The sequence below is a fragment of the Schistocerca americana genome, chromosome 6 (assembly GCF_021461395.2).
Source record: "Schistocerca americana isolate TAMUIC-IGC-003095 chromosome 6, iqSchAmer2.1, whole genome shotgun sequence".
In the NCBI taxonomy this organism is placed as follows: Eukaryota; Metazoa; Arthropoda; class Insecta; order Orthoptera; family Acrididae; genus Schistocerca; species Schistocerca americana.
Genome location: NC_060124.1, coordinates 587598231 through 587622641, shown reverse-complemented (window position 1 = coordinate 587622641; position 24411 = coordinate 587598231). Strand labels below are relative to the sequence as shown.

At 41.0% G+C, this 24411-nt stretch overlaps 1 protein-coding gene across 2 annotated transcripts in view; it reads right to left on the bottom strand.

Annotated features, from left to right (window-relative positions):
• The window catches only part of LOC124619917 (immunoglobulin superfamily DCC subclass member 4-like), a 265451-nt gene that overhangs the window by 216458 nt on the left and 24582 nt on the right, over window positions 1-24411 (bottom strand). For both annotated transcript variants that reach the window (XM_047146553.1, XM_047146552.1), the window contains exons 4-5: window positions 22894-23031; window positions 6911-7048 (exon numbers count right to left, since the gene is read on the bottom strand). In XM_047146553.1, the coding sequence (XP_047002509.1) occupies window positions 6911-7048; window positions 22894-23031 (276 nt within the window). The remainder of the gene's footprint in view (window positions 1-6910; window positions 7049-22893; window positions 23032-24411) is intronic.

Below are 24411 nucleotides of genomic sequence, written 5' to 3'. Positions count from 1 at the left end.
AGCTGTGGGTGAGAGAAGAGCTTTAAAACTCCTGAATGACGACGATAGTATTTTGGTTCTCCCAGCTGACAAAGGAAGCGCAACGGTGGTTATGGATGTGGCCGACTATCAGAGAAAAATTACTGATCTGCTGGATCCGCAAGCATATAGGAAGCTGAATAAGGACCCCACCAACAACGTTCTCACAAGGGAACCACCCCATCGCACCCCCCTCAGATTTAGTTATAAGTGGGCACAGTGGATAGCCCTTGAAAAACGGAACACAGATCAATTGAGAAAACAGGAAGAAGTTGTGTGGAACTATGAAAAAAATTAGCAAAATATACAGTGAGTAGTCCATGCGCAAGATAGGCAACATCAAAGACAATATGACTCAGGAGCGCCGTGGTCCAGTGGTTAGCGTGAGCGGCTGCGGAACGAGAGGTCTTTAGTTCAAGTCTCGAGGGAAAAGTTTAATTTTTTATTTTCAGACAATTATTATCTGTCCGTCCGTTATGTTTTCATCACTTTTTTGGGAGTGATTATCACATAGTTAGGTGGGTCAACAACATATTCCTGTCATGTGACGCACATGCCGTCACCAGTGTTGTATAGAATATAACAGACGTGTTTTCCTGTGGAGCAATCGGTTGACCTATGACCTTGCGATCAAATGTTTTCGGTTCCCATTGGAGAGGCACGTCCTTTCGTCTAATAATCGCACGGTTTTGCGGTGCGGTCGCAAAACACAGACACTAAACTTATTACAGTGAACAGAGACGTCAATGAACGAACGGACAGATCATAACTTCGCGAAGATAAAAAAAGTAAACTTTTCACTCGAGGGAGGACTTGAACGAAAGAACTCTCGTCCCGCATCCGCTCACGCTAACCACGGCGCTCCTGGGCTCTTACTGTCCTTGATGTTGCCTATCTTGCGCATGGACGACTCAGTTTGTATATTTTGCTTATTTTTTTCATAGTTCCACACAGCTTCTTCCTGTTCTCTAGATTGATCTGTGTTCCGTTTTTCAACGCCTATCCACTATGCCAACTTATAACTAAATCTGAGAGGGGTGCGATGGGGAGGTTCCCTTGTCAGAACTGTGTCGCGGTTAATAAAAAAGTCCTCCATTGAAGAGAGTGTACAGAAAGGTCTCTGCAATTCGGTTGCGCTACCACCGAGGCTTTATGGATTGCCCAAAATTCATAAAGAAAATGTGCCTTTAAGACCGATACTAAGTGCCATTGGTTCGCCCACCTACTCGTTTGCCAAGTTTTTGGCTACGCTGTTAAAACCACATGTGGGCCGTTCGGACTCTTATATAAAGAATTCGACACATTTCATCAGCAGATTTAATGGCATAGTGGTCCAGCGGGAGGACTTATTGGTCAGCTTCGATGTAATATCGCTGTTTACCATGGTTCCACTTAATGATGTATTGGAACAGCTGCTTCGAATTTTTCCTGCCGATATTTTAGAACTGTTTAAGTGTTGTTTGACGACCACATACTTCAAGTGGAATGAAGAGTTTTATGAGCAAACGGATGGCGTGGCTATGGGAAGCCCCCTAAGTCCCGTAATTGCAAATTTCTTTATGGAGAAATTCGAAGAACAGGCCTTAGGTACTGCCAGCAAGAAACCAAATGTATGGTTCCGATACGTGGATTACACGTTTGTGCTGTGGAGATATGGTAGGGAGGAACTAAGCCGGTTCCACGAACATCTGAACAGTATAAACTCGAGAATTCAGTTTACAATGGAGGAGGAGGTAGACGGCAAATTACATTTCCTCGATGTGCTTGTTTTTAGAAACTAAAATGGTAGTTTGGGCCACTCAGTGTACCGCAAACCCACGCACACGGACCGTTATTTGCACCGGGATTCGAACCACCACCCACAACAGAAGCGGGGTGTTATCAAGACGTTAGCGGACAGAGCTAGAAATATTTGTGAACCTGAGTTGCTCGACGCTGAGCTAGAACATCTCCACAATGCACTAATGAAGAACGGATATTCGTCCGCCGAAATAAAACGTGCGTTGAGGCAGCCACGCAGAAATCATACTGACGTACAGGCTACTGCAAAATCTAAGGTTTTCCTGCCGTTTGTTAAAAATGTAACGGAAAGAATAGGGAGGATCTTGACGAAGCGGAATATTGCCGTAATTTACAAGCCCACCAGGAAGATACAGGAATACCTTAAGCCTGCCAAGGACCCTCGCAAACCATTGGAAAAATCTGGAGTGTATAGGATCCCATGCAGCTGTGGTGATGTTTATGTGGGTACCACTAAAAGAACTGTTTCTAAACGTTTGGAAGAGCGCAAGGGAAATTGTAGAAGAGGAGAAACGGAACGATCAGCTGTTGCGGAGCATGCTTTTCAGCCAGGGCACCACAATATTCGTTTCGAGGAGACGCAAGTACTAGCGGCCACGAGCGGATATTACGAAAGGCTCTACAGGGAGGCAATCGAAATCGCTAAACACCCAAATAATTTCAACCGAAAGGAGGAGGGTGTGAGATTAAACGGTATATGGATGCCGGTGTTAAAGAAGATGTGTACCACCCGTCCACTACTGGGTGATGCCAACGGCGATTGACGGCGACGGACAGCGGCCAATTGCACTGACGTCTTCAAAACACGTGACGTCACGCCGCGGCGCGGGGGCGCGCGGACACGGAATTTAGCGGCAGTCAGTAGCGAGCCAGTGTGTGTGTTGGACCTTCCATCAAGCTACGGACCCCCTTGAAGATGTCTCCCGCAGTCGGAGACGAAACGTTGGGAATCACCACAGATTTCGTCAACCGACCACGGCATAACAGCCCGAATAATTACAATGGACATGATATTTCCGGCCGTGAAAGTCTACATTTTAGGATCTGTCTGATGTGATAGAAGAAGCAAAGGATTCGATTTAGAAGAGATAGGACATCCAGTATTAGAATCAGAATTTGAAAGAGCTTTGGAGGACTTAAGATCGAAGAAGGTAGAAGGGGTGGGTAAGATTCCATCAGAATTTAGTGTGTTGAGTGTATGACACACCATGTGGCATTCGGAAAAATGTCATCCACACAATTCCAAAGACTGCAAGAGTTGACATGTGCGAGAATTATGGCACGACTAGCTTAACAGCTCAGGCATCCAAGTTTCAGACAAAAATAATATACAGAAGATTGGAAAAGAAAATTGACGATGTGTTAGATGACGACCAGTTCGGTTTTCGAAAAGGTAAAGGCACCAGAGAGGCAATTCTGAACTTGCGGTTGATAATGGAAGCAAGACTAAAGATAGAATCAATACACGTTCATACAATTTCTCGACGTGCAAAAGGCGTTCAACAATGTAAAATGGTGCAAGATGTTCGAAATTCCGAGAAAAATAGGGGTAAGCTATAGGGAGAGACGGGTACTATACAATATGTACAAGAGCGAAGAGGGAATAAGAAGAGTGAGCTGTAGAATGCAAAAACTGTAGAGCAAGACAGAGATTGGAAAACATCCAGCAAATAATTGAGGACGTAGATTGCAAGTGCTACTCTGAGGTGAAGAGGTTGGCACAAGAGAGGAATTGGCAGCAGGCCGCACGAAACCAGTCTGAAGACTGATGACCCAAAAAAGAGTACACGTCTTACACAACGTGTGTTAAAGGCTTGCCGCTAACAGTCATAGAGATCCCTAACACTGTTCATTTTCCGATGATACAAAGGTAATTGTAATGAGTCACGGTATACTTGGCACCAATTCTGTACATGAACTCTGTGCTTCACTGTTGTTGCATTTTTTACCTTTTGTAATACCACTTGATAATGAGCATAAGGCCAAAATCACAGCTGTTAAATAAATAATTTTTACAGTCAACAGCGAATATCATGTCCTTTAAAAATATTTTCTGTGGAATCACAGATTATGTGAGTTCTTCGCAAGTAAATATCGTAAATTTAGCCTGATATTTCCACAAATATTAAGGATAGCTTGTGTGAGGAAAGTAACGTATTCACTAAGGATTCTACTAAATGTTTTTGTATGTCGTACGTAAAATACTCTCCAAGTAATCACAAAAACACGCTAAGCAGCTAGTACTCGTGTGTACAATACAAAATGTCAGAAACTTGTGACTCTTCAGTTTCTCCCGGCGCATTTGTTGGTCGAAGAGTCCACGGATGTACTGCCATTTCATAGTGTCCACCGGGCACAATATTTCGGCGATCGTACACGTCGCCTTCGTCAGGTGCGCTGGCGAACGCAGCTCCTGAGGGCGGGCGGCCGCCTTATATTATCCCCTCCCCCCACAGGCCGTTCTCCCCACGGTCCGCGCCCACAGCCGCGCGTCGGCAGTCGCGGAGACGCAGGTGTCGGCGTTGGCGTCTGTGGCTGCGCCGCTATAGCTGCCACATCCGCCCTGCTCGGCACATCGTGCTGGTTCCCATGCCTTGTTAAGATTATAACCATAGTCTCGGTTGATGAATTCCTCTCTGCTGCTCATTTCGATGGCTTCTCTGACAACGCTGTCCCAGCATTTAGAAGTCTGGGCCAAGATCTTGGTACGCTCGTAATCCATCTCATGTTCTTCGGACAAACAGTGCTCTGCGACCACCAACTTGTTGGGATACTTCAGTCGTGTGTGGCTTTGACGTTCTCAGCAGCGATCTTCGATAGTGCTCACTGTCTGTCCAATATAAGTCTTACCACACTGACAGAGAATCTGGTATATTCCAGCCTTCCGCGAGCCGAGATTATCTTTCACACTTCCCAATAATGCTCGTGTTCTATTGGGCGGGCAAAACACAGTTCTAACTCGGTGTTTCTTTAAGAAAGAATGATACATAAACAGTGAGAGTCAGGAGCAGAAAGTGTCTGAGGCTTCTTTCAGTCCCTTGTTCACCAGTCTGGTGTGGTAGTTGAGGATTGCAAAACGAAAGCTGATGTTTCAAATCTCATGTTCAAGAAATCTTTCACACAGGAGACAAACATACCGTCATTTGATCATAGGACAGACTCCCTTATGGAAGGCATAGCAATATGCGTCCCTGACCTAGAGAAACAACTTTAAAATCTGAAAGCAAATAAATAACCGGGTCCGGATGGAAACTCAGTTCGGTTTTACTAAGAGTATTCTGCAGCATGGGCCCCTTACCTATCCTGCATTTATTGTGAATCTCCCGCCCAACACGAAGTCCCAAGCGTCTGGAAAAAGCACAAGTGACTCCAATATATAAGCAGGATAAAAGAACGGAACCGCAAAATTACAAATCCGTAACTTCGGTCTGTGCAGAGACCCTACACATATTCTCAATTCGAATACGACAAAATTTCTTGAGACTGAGGAGCGTATGTCCACGAATCAGCATGGTTTTAGAAAGCATCGCTCGTGCGAAACCCAGCTTGCCCTTTTCTCATATGGTATACTGGGAACAATGGATCAAGGGCAACAGGGGCAGATTCCATACCTCTAGATTTCTGGAAGGCAATTGACACGGTGTCCCATTACAGCCTGTTAACAAAGGTACGAGTATACGGAAAAAATTCACAGATATAACTGAGTAGCTCGAAAACTCGTTAAGTAGTAATTGTCCTCGATGGCTTGTGTTCATCAGAGACAAGAGTATCGCCAGGGGTGCCCCAGGGAAGTGTGATAGCACTGCTGTTGTCCTCTACACACACAAATGATTCGGCTGACAGAGAGGGGATCAAACTGTGGTTGTTAGCTGATGATGCTGTGCTGTACGGTTAGGTGTCGTCGTTGCATGACTGTAGAAAGATAAAAGAAGACTTAGCCAAAATTTCTGGTTGATGTAATTAATGGCATCTAGCACTAAATGCGGTAAAACGTTAAGTTAATGCGAATGAGTAGAAAGAAAGAACCGGTAATGTTCGGGCAAAAGTATTACTAGTATCCTACACGACACAATCAAGTCGTTTAAATATCTGGACGTAACGCTGCAAAGCGATATCAACTGTGGTGCAGAAGGCGAATGGTCGACTTTGATTTATTGGGAGTGGTTCACCTGTAAAGGAGACCGCATACAGGACGCTGAGGCGACCTATTCTTGAGTACTGCTCGAGTGTTTGGGATCCATACGAGGTCGGATGGAAGGAAGATATCGAAGCAGTTTGTAAGCGGTCTGTTAGAGTTCCTCGTGCAAAGTTCGAACAATACGTACGTATTACGGAAATCTCACCTGGGAGACCCTGGAGAGAAGGCGACGTTCTTCTTGAGAAACATTATTGTGAAAATTTAGAGAACCGGCATTTGAAGCTACTACCACCAACATACATTACGCGTAAGGACCACGAAGATAAGACACGAAAAATTAGGGCTCATGCGGACGCATATAGACAGTCGCTTTCCCCCTCGCTCTGTTTGCGAGTGGAACAGGAAATGAAATGCCTAGTAGTGGTACAGGATACCCTTCGGCACGCACCGTACGGTGGTTTGTGGAATATCTATATGTATGTAGATGTGGAATGATGTCAGAGAGATACAAGCAAATCGTTTACAGCCAAACACGAATCTAAAGTTAATAATGATACTATTCAGTTTAATGCTATACAAGTCCTGATATAAACTGACCACTGCTACACTCACTTAGTGGTTACTAAATTAATCAATGTGGCAGTTTAAAAGAAAGCACGATTGCCAATATAGTGTCTGAGGCAGCCAGAAGTAATTTAAATTTGTGGAGCACACGTAATGACAATGTAAATGGGGCAATAACTAACCATTCAGTTAACAGTAAATGCAGCCCGTGTTCATGTAAAATATATGTAGTTCTTACTAATTTTTAAAAATGCTGTCATACTGTTACAGCAAATCTTTAAGTAGATTGAAGTTCAGACATCACAATAAAAAGAAACACAACATTATGCTGTACGGAACAGCTCAATTGATAGCTGCAAATAAACTTGGGTTTTTGATATTTGTACTTACTCTGCTGACAAAATGGTGGGTAAAATCCGTCATAGCATCCAGTGTAACACATCCCTGTGTACCGGTCACAGGGTTCATCGTCTTTGCATTTCCCACAACGTTGACGACAAGATGCTCCGTAATTTCTTGAGTCACATGCTGGAACATTTATTTTACTTTAGACACAATCAATGTAATGACTCAAAAAAACTGAAAACAAAACTTCTTGTCGTTTGAATTGACGACAGTGGTTACTTACAAAACTGTTTTTACCAACAACCAATAGTAGGAAAGCATTATGGCTACATGTTATAATACTGTCTCGCTGACCACTTTCCTTTTGTTGATCTCATTTTGTTCTATATTGTTCGTGGGATTTGTTCGGGGCGGACGTCCGATGACACACGGTTAGGTTCTTTGTTGAGCCGTTCACTCAGTTTTTTAGTTACAGAAGGCAGCTAACCCTCTGACTGAACACGCTGAGCTACCGTGCCTGCATCACTCAGCTGTCGAGGCGGGCAATGTATGTTCATGTAGAACTGACACACTTCTCCCATTATATATTCTCCAACTGAAGGTTTTAAATTTGAAAATGACGACGTAATTTGTTGAAACCGGTAATGTAACCCTTTCTTTTTAAAGAAAAAAATATATACTGTGACTGTGGCTTCATTATTGTAGTGTCAAATAAACTTTTCAGTTATACTTAAATATCAACAAACAAGCTAAAGAGGTACGAAAAATTTAATATGAAATATGTGTAAATAGAACGAAATGGAGAATAATGTAAATTAAATTTACATACCATAGCGATGATACTTAGTTGTATAAAATTGCCTCTAGAACTTTTACAAAACATTACGTACACCTTCCTGACACTTTATGTAACAGGTTTAGTTCTTCACATAAACTGTTAAGAGACTTAATACTTACGGTCTAGATGCCGTAAATACATAGCAAGCTCACAGCAAACCACATGAAGCTTTCTACTTGAACAAAAACTTCAGTTCTTCAAGTTACTACATCCTGCTATGGTGGTAGCACCATTATTAGTGGCTAATATTAATGGCTGAGGAATCCCTGCATTGAAAATATCCACCATTTACTAAAAATGGATCAATTAGTACTCCTTGTACTGCCCATGATTCAGCACTGGTACACTACAACGTATCTCATTTGGGGAACATTCTCAAGCCGATTGCCACCGTCTAAAATACGCACGTGTTCCACTTTCAGAAAGACAAGTAAAATAAATCTTCTTTCAAAGACGTAAAACCAGTGCTCAGCTTAATTTCACTTATTTAATCAGTATATGATCTACAGGCTCCCTCCAGTGAGGACAAGAGGACCAGTACCAACTCTCTGTTTGCCTACACAGGACTTACGTTTCCTCTTTGATAATGTTTTTCCTCAGGTTTCAAGCTCTCCAATCCAAATTTTATCGAACTCGGTTTGGCGGATTAGTCACAAAAATCTAACAGACAAAGTTACTTTCACATTTAATAAAAATTGTAAGGAAGTAGGGATTTTAACATGATGAGGAGAAAATATATACTTAAGGACATCTTATTCAAAGATTTTTTTTGGTTCATAGTTTACACTTAGAACTGGAAGTTATTTAGATCTTTCATTACATATTAATTAATGAGCACTGATTTAATTAATGAAACGACGATATCAGGAAGTAGCTTTACTGATAGTTCAAAGTGCCGTAAGTCGTTGAACCCTTTTCAGTAGAGCCTCGTGGTTCCTCAGCGACAATGCTGGAAAAACTTTATGCAGCTGTAATCTAAAAAGTCCGCTTTATCTGCCCCCATAGAATGAGCAGAGTCTATACGAGTGCAAGTACCCCTGTTTGATAACATTTTGACGATAGTTTCCGGCGGATGCAAGACATTATGTACCAGAAGCAGGTCAACAACGATTCCCAAAGATTTAATGGTCATGCGTGTAGATTCGACCGTTCAATGCATCCATTTACCTATCGATTCAAACAGTCTATGGGTGTAGTCAACTCCCATAGGATGAATCTGAATCTGGTTGAAGAATGCTAAATCGTACCTTTTCATGTCGAAAAACTGAATGTCTTTGGCTGCTTCTGCCAATATTTGCAGCCTTTTCTGTAGTTAATAGCTCACAGAGGGAAAGAAAATATTTAACACCATTTGTGTGGTTGAAACGTATCTGATTTTTGATAACGGGGAACATATCATTTGCTGCAGCCAACAATGCGTTCCTTACACTCTTCGCTCCTTGCTCAAGACAAACAATAATAATCTGCCCAGAGTAGCGCTACAGACCAGAAAGCCTCTACCTCTCTCACAATCAATTTAATACTCTTATGTCCCAATGGAACAGAACTTTCACACATTACAGAACCGGTAGTTGTCGTTGTGGGTACGTAGCACCAAGCATGCCTTCATTTGCCAATAAATAAAATACAGATAAGCATGCTTTAATTTGCCAATGACTAATATAAAGAGAAAGCGTGTAACATAATTTTGATTATTGAACATTTTGCCACCACCAAGGACTGTACCGTGTTCAAAATTCATGCTTTAACTTTATAGTTATTACTGAATGTCGCTGATTGGCTGCTTAGGACAATTTTTGCAGCCTGTGAAGTAGCTGCCAATATCGTGCTACATTTCGGTCATGATTGAAAATTACATTTACATTTTAAGCAATAAGTATGGTCATGGCATTTTAACCCTTTATTTGGCAGTTTTGCTCTCAAGCAACATCAAATTTACGTTGGCCTTATGGGACAACAAACACTCCCCAATGCCTTTTACTGGCATTGTTCCCTGCAGGCAACGTTCCTTTGCACACTGCGAATGCCAGTTCTTGTAATAGTTCAAGGTTTTCCGCACGAGATGGCAGTTTGTGCAGTGGTGTTACAGAGATCTCCTCATGCGAGCAACAGGGGTGTCTTATTTTGGTTCTGAAAGAGTTGATTTCAATAAATTGGCAGTAATCTTAGCAGATTTTCTTCAAGAAATACCCGGAGGTGAGTTTACAGCAGAAATATTTCAATCTAGTATTGTTTTGAATTACATAAATAGTATAAAACTTTTATGTTACCTGTGAGCAACATTGCCCATAGTTGGGACATGTGCCATTAGTATATTACACATGCTAACGGCGGATATTCAGAACAATAAAATCGTGACACTAGCAAGCACATTTTGTGGTGTCCAACCACTCTCAACAGTAAAATGATGGGTCAGCAATGAAAAAAGAATTGATGTGCCCTGTCCCAGTATTGTACGTCAGTACAACAAGCATATGGGAGGAGTTGATCTTGCTGGTATGCTGATAGAGCTCTACAGAGCACCAATCAAAACTAGGTGTTGGTACATGAGATTGTTTGGATTTACGCTAGATCTGAGTGTTGTAAATGCCTGGCTGGCATTTCGAAGAGAATATCTGGACAAGAAGACCTCACTGAAGTCATTCAGGGCAGATATTGCCAATGGTTTGATGTTTTAATGGAAAAGGAGTGTAGGAATGCCCTCAATAGACATAACACCACCACAAAAGAAGAGGAGGAAGCCAACAGCTCTGACTGTTACACAAGATGTCCGATTTGATAATATGGAGCATTGGCCTGTATACAGTCCCAAAGGTCATTGTCGTTATTGTCCATCTGGATTTTCTACATTCATGTGTTCAAAACGCAGTATAGTATTGTGCTTCGTTCCAAAGATTTACTGTTTCCAAAAATCCCATTGCAAGAAGAACTAGAAGGGAAAATGAAACAGTTGTATTACACAGCAGGAATGCATAAATGTGATTATAAATTAAATTATTCACGTACAGGAAACCTTTTGCTTGAGATTATTGGCAAACCTTTTTTTTCTATAATATGTATAAATGTGGTCTACTGCTGGCAATGTTGCTTGTAAGCAACATTTCATAATTTTCATGATTTTTGTCAAAAATTTCTAAAACTGACTGAATTGTATTTCTTTAAGCATAATAAATAAATATAAGCACTGAAAAATTTTTTTGTTTTTATTTTCACCATTTTCCAAATAAAGGGTGAATAACAAAGAAGCTTTCCCATTCTTGTGAAGGTTCGAAGGAAAACGTGAAACATAGCCATTCGCACCTTATTCCCATTCAGTAATATACAAATGAGGATGTTCTGAGCTAGGCAGTGATAGTCACGTAAATTTTGCTACTGCAATATGTTGGTTTGGATACTTTGTAGTAACGAAATAATCGCTATGGCGTTATGTGGTGTTAGCAAGTCATTTTGTACACATTGCAATACTAAAGAGCTTTAATTAATTTGTATATACTGTTTGTTCATATCATTAGTGGAGTCAGAATGATCGACTCCGGCGCGCAAAATTAAGACATCTGTTGTAATGGTATGTGTGGTCTCAGTGTAGAGGGTCGAGGCGGGCACTTGAGAGGAGACCTTGTCGGCAACAGAGCTGGCAGGGCAGTACAGGACACACGACTGGTCCCCAGGCATGGAGGGAGCTGGCGTCACACCCTGGGAGCACGGCGCTGCCGGCAATGGCGTGTTGTCGACGTGAAACTGGTCGTACACACGTCAGTACTCTTTAACGGCTAATTCCTGGGAGAGAACGAGGTTAGCACAAACGTTTTTCCATCTCGTGTCCGCTCTGAATTGTGAGGTTCGGGATAAGTATACTACAAAAACAGCCAAGTCTGGATCTAACTCGGGTAACTCCTAAAACAACAATGACATTTTATCATTTGTCATTTGAGCCCTGCAGATGACTTTCGCAACTTTTCCTGAACAGTAGTTGTCGACATTAGTATCATTTTTTAGAAATTTGGACAGGTCAGTGTTATCGCAGTTGGGTTTCTGAAACCTTTCATTTTATACACAGTATGTTGCATTTCAAATGTACTTAATTCATTAAATAACAAGTTACAAGCAGCAGGTATTTTCTGTGATTTGTCAAAGGCATTCGATTGCGTGAACCACGACATCCTTTTAAATAAATTAGAATTCCATGGTGTCACAGGCAGTGCTGCAAAATGGTTCAAGTCATACCTCGCTAACAGGAAACAAAGGGTGTCAGTGCAAGGGACTAGTGATTTAAGTCATCAGTCATCATCAGAATGGGAAGAAATTACATGTGGTGTCCCACAAGTATCCATCTTAGGGCCATTGCTTTTTCTTGTGTACATTAATGATCTGTCATCAGTTACACTGCCAGAAGCAGAGTTCATTTTGTTTGCAGATGACACAAGTATTTCAATAAATAGTATGTCAAGTGTAGTTCTAGAAAGATATGCTAATGATGTTTTCATGGATATTAATAAATGATTTAAAGCCACCTCACTGACACTAAACTTCGAAAAGACTCACTATATGCAATTCAGAACCTGTAAGAGGTTTCCACCTAGGATATGCATAAAGTATGAAGAAGAGCAGACAGAAGAGGTTGACAGTCTTAAATTCCTGGGATTACAACTTGATAATAAATTCAGTTGGGAGGAGAACACCACAGAACTGCAGAAACGCCTTAACAAATCTGTATTTGCAATTCGAGTGTTGGCAGACATAGGCAACATAAAAATGAAAAAGCTTGCATACTTTGCCTGCTTTCTTTCCATAATGGCATATGGTATAATATTTTGGGGTAACTCTTCAAGTCAAACAAAAAGTTTTCAGAGTCCAAAAGCGAGTAAAACGTATTATTTGTGGAGTAAATTCACGGACATCCTGTAGAAACCTCTTCAACGAACTGGGTACACTAACTACTGCCTCTAAGTATATTTACTCCTTAATGAAATTTGTCCTAAATAATATATCTCTTTTTCCAACAAACAGCTCAGTTCATACATACAATACCAGGAACAAAAATGATCTGCACAAGGACTTAAAAGCACTTACTTTAGTTCAAAAAGGGGTCCACTACTCAGGAACACTCATCTTCAATAATTTGCCAGCAAACATAAAAAATTTAGTTACAAATAAAGATCAGTTTAAAAGGAGCCTGAAAGACTTACTAGTGGCCAACTCCTCCTACTCTATTGACGAATTTTTTTAATAGAAACAAATGATGTATTGTATATATTCATACCATTAGTATTGTTATTTCAGCTTTAAAAAAAATTTAAAAAAATTGAAATGTTCCACATCCACGAGGATCTACTCAGCACAGATCTATGGAACAAAAACATAACCTAATCTAATCTAATCTAAACCAAAAATTCATGAAAATAAATCAAAATGCTTTAGTATCGACGTTATAATCGATAAGTGCTAGTTCTGAATGTACAGTTAAAATTATTTTTTTAGAAACATTTGAAATTACAAACTATTGGCACATTTAAAACTTCTATTATTACTTACGCAATACTCTACTGGTTACTAACTTTACTTCTTGATTCATTTATGACATAATAATCAAAAGTAACAACGTAACAGGAACTAGTAGAAATTCATTTCTTAAGAAACATTGTAAACCCTTTGGAATATGGTCATGCCCACAGAGTGTGAGGATGATATGCATGCGTCTGATGGCAGCGGATGTATTTTTGTCCGAACAATGTAATTTCGGCTTTGTTAATGCGAAAAATCAAAATTCTGTGTGATATTCTAAAATTTGAGGAAATATATTAACGTAAAGACAAAAATTCTGCAACAACAATCTTCAAATTTACTTAGATCAATCCAACCATGAGGAGATAAAATTTGATAGTTTCGGCTTCAAGAATCAGAACCCTAGACGTGAATAGCTAAGTAAACTAGAAAGTTTACTGTAATATTCGCCCCACTGAAATTTTTCATAAAAGACTTTGCTTATTGTGGACAATAGCTGGAATCAGGAAGAAGAGGGGCGATTACAACTGGTTGCCCTTGGTACAATGACAGTACTAAATCTTTGCCACTACAATAAATGTACTCGTGTACTTCTCAGTAACAATGTTAATTACTGTGTAGTCTGAAGGGTAAATAAACTTCCACTATTCAGCAGGAAATTTCCGCTGTTCGTGTGTACATATTCATGGATTCACCCATGACATTCCAAACGTACATTTTCATTATGTGAGTATAGTTCACAGAACTGTTTACAACATTTCATCAGAAGTTTGTTGTCGTTGGTTATAAACTGTCATGTCTACTCAGCTGGACGTTCGACATCTCATGTATTATGTGCAAAGCGATGGTTCTACAGAGTTTCAGGGAGAGCATTAGGGAACGATTGCCAAGAACGGCGAAAGAAATACAGTAGAAGAAGAATTGGTAGCTCTGAGGGATGAAATAGTGAAGGCAGCAGAGGATCAAATAGGTAAAAAGACGAGAGCTAGTAGAAACCCTTGGGTAACAGAAGAGATATTGAATTTAATTGACGAAAGGAGAAAATATAAAAATGCAGTAAATGAAGCAGGCAAAAGGGAATACAAACGTCTCAAAAATGAGATCGACAGGAAGTGCAAAATGGCTAAGCAGGGATGGCTGGAGGACGAATGTAAGGATGTAGAGGCTTATCTCACTAGGGGTAGGATAGATACTGCCTACAGGAAAATTAAAGAGACCTTTGGAGAAAGGAGAACCACTTGCATGAATGTCAAGAGCTTTGATGGAAACCCAGTTCTAAGCAAAGAAGGGAAAGCAGAAAGGTGGTAGGAGCATATGGAGGGTCTATACAAGGGCGATGTACTTGAGGACAATGTTATGCAAATGGAAGAGGATGTAGATGAAGATGAAATGGGAGATATGATACTGTGTGAAGAGTTTGACAGAGCACTGAAAGACCTGAGTCGAAACACGGCCCCGGAGTAGACAACATTCCATTAGAACTACTGACAGCCTTGGGAGAGCCAGTCCTGACAAAACTCTACCATCTGGTGAGCAAGATGTATGAGACAGGCGAAATACCCTCAGGCTTCAAGAAGAATATAATAATTCAAATCCCAAAGAAAACAGGTGTTGACGGATGTGAAAATTACCGAACTACCAGTTTAATAAGTTCTTCTGTAGCACCACATTTCGAAAGCTTCTTTTCTCTTCCTGTCCAAACTATTTATCGTCCATGTTTCACATCCATGCATGGCTACACTCCATACAAATACTTTCAGAAACGACTTCCTGACACTTAAATCTATACTCGATGTTAACAAATTTCTCTTCTTCAGAAACGCGTTCCTTCTCATTGCCAGTCTACATTTTATATCCTCTCTACTTCGACCATCGTCAGTTATCTTACTCCCCAAATAGCAAAACTTCTTTACTACTTTAAGTGTCTCATTTCCTAATCTAATTCCCTCAGCATCACCCGACTTAATTCGGCTGCATTCCATTATCCACGTTTTGCTTTTGTTGATGTTCATCTTATATCCTCCTTTCAAGACACTGTCCATTCCGTTCAACTGCTCTTCCAAGTCCTTTGCTGTCTCTGACAGAATTACAATGTCATCGGCGAAACTCAAAGTTTTTATATCTTCTACATGGATTTTAATACCTGCTACAAATTTTACTTATGTTTCCTTTTCTGATTGCTCAATATACAGATTGAATAGCATCGGGGAGAGGCTACAACTCTGTATCACTCCCTTCCCAACTACTCCTTCCCTTTCATGCCCGTCGGCTCTTGTAACTGCCATCTGGTTTCTGTACAAATGGTAAATAGCCTTTCGCTCCCTGTATTTTACCCCTGCCACCTTCAGAATTTGAAAGAGAATATTCCAGTCAACATTGTCAAAAGTTTTCTCTAAGTCTACAAATGCTAGAAACGTAGGTTTACCTTTCCTTATTCTCTCTTTTAAGATACGTCGTAAGGTCAGTATCGCCTCACGTGTTCCAACATTTCTGTGGAATCCAAACTGATCTTCTCCGAGGTCCGCTTCTACCAGAGTTTCCATTCTTCTGTAAAGAATTCACGTTGGTATTTTGTAGCTGTGAATTATTAAACTGATAGTTCGGTAATTTCCACATCTGTCAACACCTGTTTTCTTTAGGATTGCAATTATTATATTATTCTTGAAGTGTGAGGGTACTTTGCCTGCCTCATACATCTTGCGCACCAGATGGTAGAGTTTTGTCAGGACTGGCTCTCCCAAGGCCGTCAGTAGTTCTAATGGAATGTTGTCTACTCCCGGGGCGTTGTTTCGGCTCAGGTCAAACTCTTCACGCAGTATCGTATCTCCCATTTCATCTTCATCTACATCCTCTTCCATGTCCATAATATTGTCCTGAAGTACATCGCCCTTGTATAGACCCTCTATATACTCCTTCCAGCTTTCTGTTTTCCCTTCTTTGCTTAGAACTGGGTTTCCAACTGAGCTCTTGGTATTCATACAAGTGGCACTCTTTCCTCCAAAAGTCTCTTTAATTTTCCTGTAGGCAGTATCTATCTTACCCCTAGTGAGATAAGCCTCTACATCCTTACATTTGTCCTCTAGCCATCCCTGCTTAGCCATTTTGCACTTACTGTCGATCTCATTTTTGAGATGCTTGTTTTCCTTTTTGCCTGCTCCATTTACTGTATTTTTATATTTTCTCCTTTCATCAATTAAATTCAGTATTTATTCTGTCACCCAAGGATTTCTACTAGCCCTCGTCTTTTTACCTACTTGATCCTCTGCTGCCTTCACTACTTCATCCCTCAAAGCTACCCATTCTTCTTCTACTTTATTTCTTTCCCCCATTCCTGTCAATTGTTCCCTTATGCTCTCCCTGAAACCCTGTACAACCTCTAGTTTAGTCAGTTTATCCAGGTTCCATCTCCTTAACTTCCCAACTTTTTGCAGTTTCTTCAGTTTTAATCTACAGTTCATAACCAATAGATTGTAGTCGGAGTCCACATCTGACCCTGGAAATGTCTTACAATTTAAAACCTGGTTCCTAAATCTCTGTCTTACCATTATATAATCTATCTGGTACCTTCTAGTATCTCCAGGATTCTTTCATCTATACAACCTTCTTTTATGATTCTTGAACCAAGTGTTAGCAATGATTAAGTTATGGTCTGTGCAAAATTCTACCAGACAGCTTCCTCTTTCATTTCTTACCCCCAGTCCATATTCACCTACTACGTTTCCTTCTCTCCCTTTTCCAGTCACCCATGACTATTAAATTTTCGTCTCCCTTCACTACGTAAATAATTTCTTGCATCTAATCACACATTCCATTAATTTCTTCATCAGCTGCAGAGGTAGTTGGCATATAAAATTGTACTACTGTAGTAGACATGGACTTCGTGTCTACCTTGGCTACAATAATGCATTCACTATGCTGTTCGTAATAGCTTACTCACACTCCTACCTTTTTATTCATTATCAAACCTACTCCTGCATTACCCCTATTTGATTTTGTATTTATAACCCTATATTCACCTGGCCAAAAGTCTTGTTCCTCCTGCCACCGAACTTCACTAATTCCCACTATATCTAACTTTAACCTATCCATTTCCGTTTTTAAATTTTCTAACATACCTGTCCGATTAAGGGATCTGACATTCCACACTCCCATCCGTAGATGGCCAGTTTTCTTTCTCCTGATAACGATGTCCTCTTAAGTAGTCCCCTCCCGGAGATCGGAATGGGGGACTATTTTACCTCCGGAATATTTTACCCAAGAGGACGCCATCATCATTTAACCATACAGTAAAGCTGTATGCCCTCGGGAAAAATTACGGCTGTAGTTTCCCCTTGCTTTCAGCCGTTCGCAGTACCAGCACAGCATGGCCGTTTTGGTTAGTGTTACAAGGCCAGATCAGGCAATCATCCAGACTGTTGCCCCTGCAACTACTTCAAAGGCTGCTTCCCCTCTTCAGGAACCACACATTTGTCTGGCCTCTCAACAGATACCCCTCCGTTGTGGTTGCAGCTACGGTACGGCCATCTGCATCGCTGAGGCACGCAGGCCTCCCCACCAACGGCAAGGTCCATGGTTCATAGGGGGGGGGGGGGGAGTTAGCAATTATGCATGCAATTTTAAACGCTTCTAATATTCAAGAGGGTGTCTCCATACATTCATCTCACAGAGCTGTTGCAATTAACAGATCCCAAGAATCATATTAAATGCAGATATAAACAAATGCAAACTAGCACTTAGGCGAAAAGGAAGAACCCTAAAATGATGATTTCAGCTAGCGTAAATATAGACAGTATACTTACTTGATTCTTCTCCAAGTCCAACCAGTCAGTGGACAGCACACAAATCTATGATTGTAAGGTACTTAACTGTGCGAAATTTACATAATTTGTTCATCTATATTCTCCAGATTAGATATGATTAGTATAATTATTGTAAAACTACCCACCCATCCAGCACATCACATACCTTCCCTCTAGGTTTTGGTACCGCTACCAGTGGACACAATAAGGGCTGGTAGAAAGTTGTATGAGATCCAGTTTCAGCAACCCCTGTAGCTCTTCATCAGTGGCTTCACCTTCTTCTTTCCAAGGGATTGGATACAAACTGTTGCACTATGTGCAATGAGGGAAAACATTTAATTTACAGGCAATTCCTGGCTTCTGTTCGAATACTTAATAGTATTGGTTCAAGAGTTCAGACAGTTCTCCTCTTTGCTCATTTGTAAGGTGTTGGCTTAGTCGACTTCCGCTGTACCTGGTCTAACAATCCAAGTAAACCTATTTCATTTATCTAAGACTTGAGAGTAAGTCTGATCTTCTTCACAATCAATTCTCTTTCTGCCCCTCTGCAGCACCTACCAGGGTTATTCTCTTCCCTTATAAAATATACTTGGGCAACACCACCATCAATCTGCAAATCGACCTAGCCCTAAGGATAAATGAATTTTATGTCCTTCTCCCACATACATTCAACGCCTAGAACACATTCGACCAGCAGTTTCTTTACAGTACGCAATGTGCATTTAATCACTGCATATCCTACTGTAATTTTCGACATTATTTTCTTATGCTCTGCGACTACATGCACTTAGCTCCAATAAATCTACAATTATGAACTGGAAAAGTGGATAACTGAATACTTTGTGATACCTCAGGAAGTAGTTGCATAATGTACCAAACACCACCGCACCAGGACATAGTATCACTATGACTGGAATAGCTTTCTCAGTAGTATGTATTGCTGAGATTGGCACTAACTGATATTGTTCCTTACATTCACTGACATCTACGCAGAATTCTCCAATCACGTTCCTTTCATCATTATGTCGAAACAACTGAACTGCATGCTCATAACCTCTATGCAAATTCACTACCGTTCTTCTGGAACATGTTTCAGTCGAGTCTAGTTTAACTGACATTGCACACTAGAATGAAAATGTCGTCCACGACTTCCGTAATCACTGGTTTTTGTTCTCTCCAGTTATTACTAACTGTAGATGTGTCAGACTGTGATTCAAGTGTTTATTGTTAACATTGGAATTGTATCCCAGTCATGATCATCGTACTGTGCGATTATGCTTGTATTGATTTTGTCGGAAACTTTTGCCGTCTTGTTCTGCCTTTGTTTATTTTATTGGTCATTAATGCAATTATTTGAAGTCAGTTGATTAGCAGTTGTTTCATGTGCATGTAGACTATGTGCACAACAATTTGGCTGGCTAATTATGTACATACAAAAGTTCCCTGTATTCATCCTCGGTCTTATAACCTCCTATATAAGATCAAGAGAATAATGTATGGAAATAGACTCCTCGGATTTATCTTCTGGTGCATGTATTAGTTTCTCATGGACTTCCGTGGGTAATTTCTGTATAATCAGTTCATTCCAGTATCTAGCATTATACAAGTACCTCTCGAAGTAACTTCTACAGCTGCCAGGTTTGCAGGAGAAAGACTGCAGCTTGAACACCTCTTTCCTAAGACATTCTTGAGTTCCTTTTGACCAATATTTGGCACGGAAGTTTCTTCGTAGGTTCCGTATAGATCCGTCATGTCAGGCACCCACAATGCTGTATCCCCTTGTATCTTCCCGATAAGTGGCTAATTTTTTGTTATTCAGCAAAGGGCCCAAGTAGAACACCCCTAAATTCTCGAATAAAGACAACATGATTAACAGCCTTTTTATCCGACGAGAATGTCTGCATTTGTTGATGTTTCAGAAGTTTGTCTTCCATTAACATATTTCTATGTAGTTAAGATGACGAGATACCAGAGTGTGCAGAATCTAATCTGTTGCCGCATCTAGTACAAGCACAGGCATTCCACACTCTGATGAGGGGCTCGAGGTCTGTTGCCTGTGCTCCTTTTGAAATTCTTTTCGAAATACCTTTATAGCCCCCAACCTCTTCTATAGCTTTTGAAAATGCTTCGATCTATTGGATAATACATTGTTCCATTGTAGGAAACATGATACAGTCTAATCACTCAGTGTAAGCAATTCTTGCTTCATTTGATTTGTAGAAGGTAAATTTTCAGCTGAAAGAGTCTCTGCAGCTTTTTTAATACTTCTGTTTACACAATGGATAACATGTTGCTCTTTATATTTTGCCTAGTGGTCTAATTGACTTGAAAATTGTTGTTGGAGTTCATGAAATTATGTTCAATGAGTTTATCACAACCAGAGAAAGAGCCCTCTATTGTATCAGCTAATTGGCCTGTTGTTGTTCCCACCTTCTCTTATCTAGTTCGCAAATCCTGAACTTCCTTATGAACTTCCTGTACTTCACATGGGCACTGGTCTTGAGCTTTCCAAAGTTGGGCTAACGAATTAGTGATTACAGTCTCCTTTTGTGATATAACTCCATTCGAATAGTAATCTGGATAAATGAATGTGGCTATGTCTGTTCATATCTCCATACCCATGTGTGTGTGTGTGTGTGTGTGTGTGTGTGTGTGTGCACAAGCGAAAGCATGCCTGCTTTTATGTGTGCAAGCTTCATTGAAAACACCTTGCAAACAGTGCTTATTTTACAAAGAGGGTAGTTTTGGGATTTATGCCATCACAAATTTTACACATTTATGGTGCGTGAATTGGATGATACATTCTGGTGCCTCTCTCTCTGAAGTACACGCAGTGTTACTACTGCCACAGATTCAGTAGTAATTCATTGCAGTAACTGCAACTGCTTATATGTGCTTGTGGAATGCAAATATCGTTATAATATCACTATACAGGGTGGTCCATTGATCGTGACCGGGCCAAATATCTCACGAAATAAGCGTCAAATGAAAAAACTACAAAGAACGAAACTTGTCTAGCTTGAAGGGGGAAACCAGGTCACACGGATGTCAACAGCGTTTTTTTTAAAAAACAGGAACCCCCATTTTTTATTACATATTCGTGTAGTACGTAAAGAAATATGAATGTTTTAGTTGGACAACTTTATTCGCTTTGTGATAGATGGCGCTGTAATAGTCACAAACATATGGCTCACAGTTTGAGACGAACAGTTGGTAACAGGTAGGTTTTCTAAGTTAAAATACAGAACGTAGGTTCGTTTGAACATTTTATTTCGGTTGTTCCAATGTGATACATGTACCTTTGTGAACTTATCATTTCTGAGAACGCATGCTCTTACAGCGTGATTACCTGTAAATTCCACATTAATGCAATAAATGCTCAAAATGATGTGCGTCAACCTCAATGCACTTGGCAATACGTGTAACGACATTCCTCTCAACAGCGAGTAGTTCGCCTTCCGTAATGTTGGCACATCCATTGACAATGCGCTGACACATGTTGTCAGGCGTTGTCGGTGGATCACGATAGCAAATAACCTTCAACATTCCCCACAGAAAGAAATGATGTGCTTTGACGACTAATCCACCTGTCATGAAATGTGTTATTCAATACTGCTTCAACGGCACGCGAGCTATATGCCGGACATCCATCATGGAAGTACATCACTACTCTGTCATGCAGTGAAACATCTTGTAGTAACATCGGTAGAACATTACGTACGAAATCAACATAGATTGCACCATTTAGATAGCCATCGATAAAATGGGGGCGAATTATCCTTCCTCCCATAATGCCGCACCATACATTAACTCGCCAAGGTCGCTGATGTTCCACTTGTCGCAGCCAACGTGGATTTTCCGTTGCCCAATAGTGCATATTATGCCAGTTTACGATACCGCTGTTGGTGAATGACGCTTCGTCGCTAAATAGAACGCGTACAAAAAATCTGTCATCGTCCCGTAATTTCTCTTGTGCCCAGTGGCAGAACTGTATACGACGTTCAAAGTCGTCGCCATGCAATTCCTGGTGCATAGAAATATGGTACGGGTGCAATCGACGTTGATGTAGCATTCTCAACACCGACGTTTTTGAGATTCCCGATTCTCGCGCAATCTGCCTGCTACTGATGTGCGGATTAGCCGTGACAGCAGCTAAAACACCTACTTGGGCATCAGCATTTGTTGCAGGTCGTCGTTGACGTTTCACATGTTGCTGTTTCGTCAAATAAGTTTACTGTCAGGCGAACGGTCCGGACACTTGGATGATGTCGTCCAGGATACCGAGCAGCATACATAGCACACGCCCGTTGGCCCTTTTGATCACAATAGCCATACATCAACACGATATCGACCTTTTCCGCAATTGGTAAACAGTCCATTTTAACACGGGTAGTGTATCACGAAGCAAATACCGTCCACACTGGCGGAATGTTACGTGATACCACGTACTTATGCGATTGTGAGTATTACAGCGTCATCTGTCACAAAGCGAAAAAAGTGGTGCAACTAAAACATTCAAATTTCTTTACGTTCTGCACGAATATGTAATAAACATGGGGGTTCCTATTTAAAAAATACGCAGTTGATATCCGTTTGACCTACTGCAACGCCATCTAGCGGGCCAACCATGGCGCCATCTGGATTCCCCCTTCAAGCTAGACAAGTTTCGTTCTTTATAGTTTTTTCGTTTGACGCTTATTTCGTGAGATATTTGGCCCCCGGTCACTATCAGTGGACCACCCTGTATATGTATCACCAAATTTGTGTCAACAGAATGTGTAGGCATAGTCAGAATCAAAGATATAATTCACGAAGATGTTTAGACTGATTTATTTATAAATAAAACGACAGCTAACATGTGAAATATCACTTGAAAACATGGTACTCACGTGAACCACAGTAGGCTCCTTGCAGGCCCGGAGCACATGAACACAACTCTTTAGTGCAAAATATAAGTCCTTCGCATGCACTAGACAGAAATGAACAGGGTTTTGAGCAGTTCTCTCCATATCTGTTTGGTCCACAACCTAGGACAAATTACATAAACTAATACATATCCAGACCTGAGTGACATATCATTAAAGCGTAGTCCACAGAAACTGTTATTTGCAGAAAGAAAATAGTGTTTTCTTAATACAAACTGGTTGTCTCTCACAGTACACCGTAAATTAGTTATTGAATCAATTAACTTGCAAAGAAATTTGAAAGTTATATTCCACGGTTTTGTTGAACTCTCGATGACAGCAACCAAATTACTTTAGCTCAGTAGTGCAACTCATTAATAATACATGTGCCACAGAAATATTAAAAATTCTGATGTAGCCGGCTACAGCTCATAGTTAAAGTGGAGCCACCTCAATAAATATATTGTGCCTTGAAATGTGGTAAGTCATTGTAGTAGAGGGTTGGGGGCGTGGTTGTACAAAATAAAGCACTTATAGGTTTGTAGATATGCTGTGTAGCTTCGCCTAATGTAGCTGCCCTAATCTAAATGGTCTTCACGTTTCGCTGCTCACAACGAAGAGTGTTAGATAGAAATATAAACGGTAGAGACTACAGGGAAAACATAGATTGGAATGCACACAGCAAGTAATTCAGGACATAGGATGCATATTCTACCTTAAAATGATGACGTTGGCACAGGAGTGGAATTCCAGATGGGCTGCAAGTAACCAGTCAGAAGACTAATGATGGAATATGTATACAGCTGAATAGGCAGACTGTACATTCCTGAACTTACAGAAAATATGCCACACTCTACACTGATCAGCTAGAACATAATGACCAGCTACCTAATCTCTGGTATGTCCACGTTTGGCACGGATAACAGCGGTGACGCGTAGCGGCATGGAAGCAGTGAGGTCCTTGTAGGTCGCTGGATGGAGTTGGCACCACATCTTCGCACTACAGTCCCCTAATTTCTACAAATTCCAAGGAGGGGGGGGGGCGCAATGATCTCTGGCGCCATGTTCGGTCACATCCCAGACGTATTCGATCGGGTTCAGATATGGTAAGATGGGGGCCAGCACAGCAATTGGAACTCGCCACTGTGTTCCTCGAACCACTCCATCACATTATTCGCCACTGCTGTTGCGAAACATGATCGTCATGAAAGGCGGTACGTGGTCTGCAACCAGTGAACGATGCTCCTTGGCCGTGACAGTGCCTCGCAAGAGCTCCAGTCGAACCCTGGATGCTCACATTATCGTTCCCCAGAGCATAATGGGGCCATCACTGGGTTATCTCTGCCCCCCGCAGTGAGGTGTCGAGTAGCTGTTCCCCTAGGGGAGGACGGACTCACGTCCTCCCCTCTGTATTATGAAGAAGATATCAGGGTTCATCAGGCCGTGAACGCTGTACACTGCAGCAACGTCCACGTGCCCGTTTCAGTCGCAGTTGCCGACGTC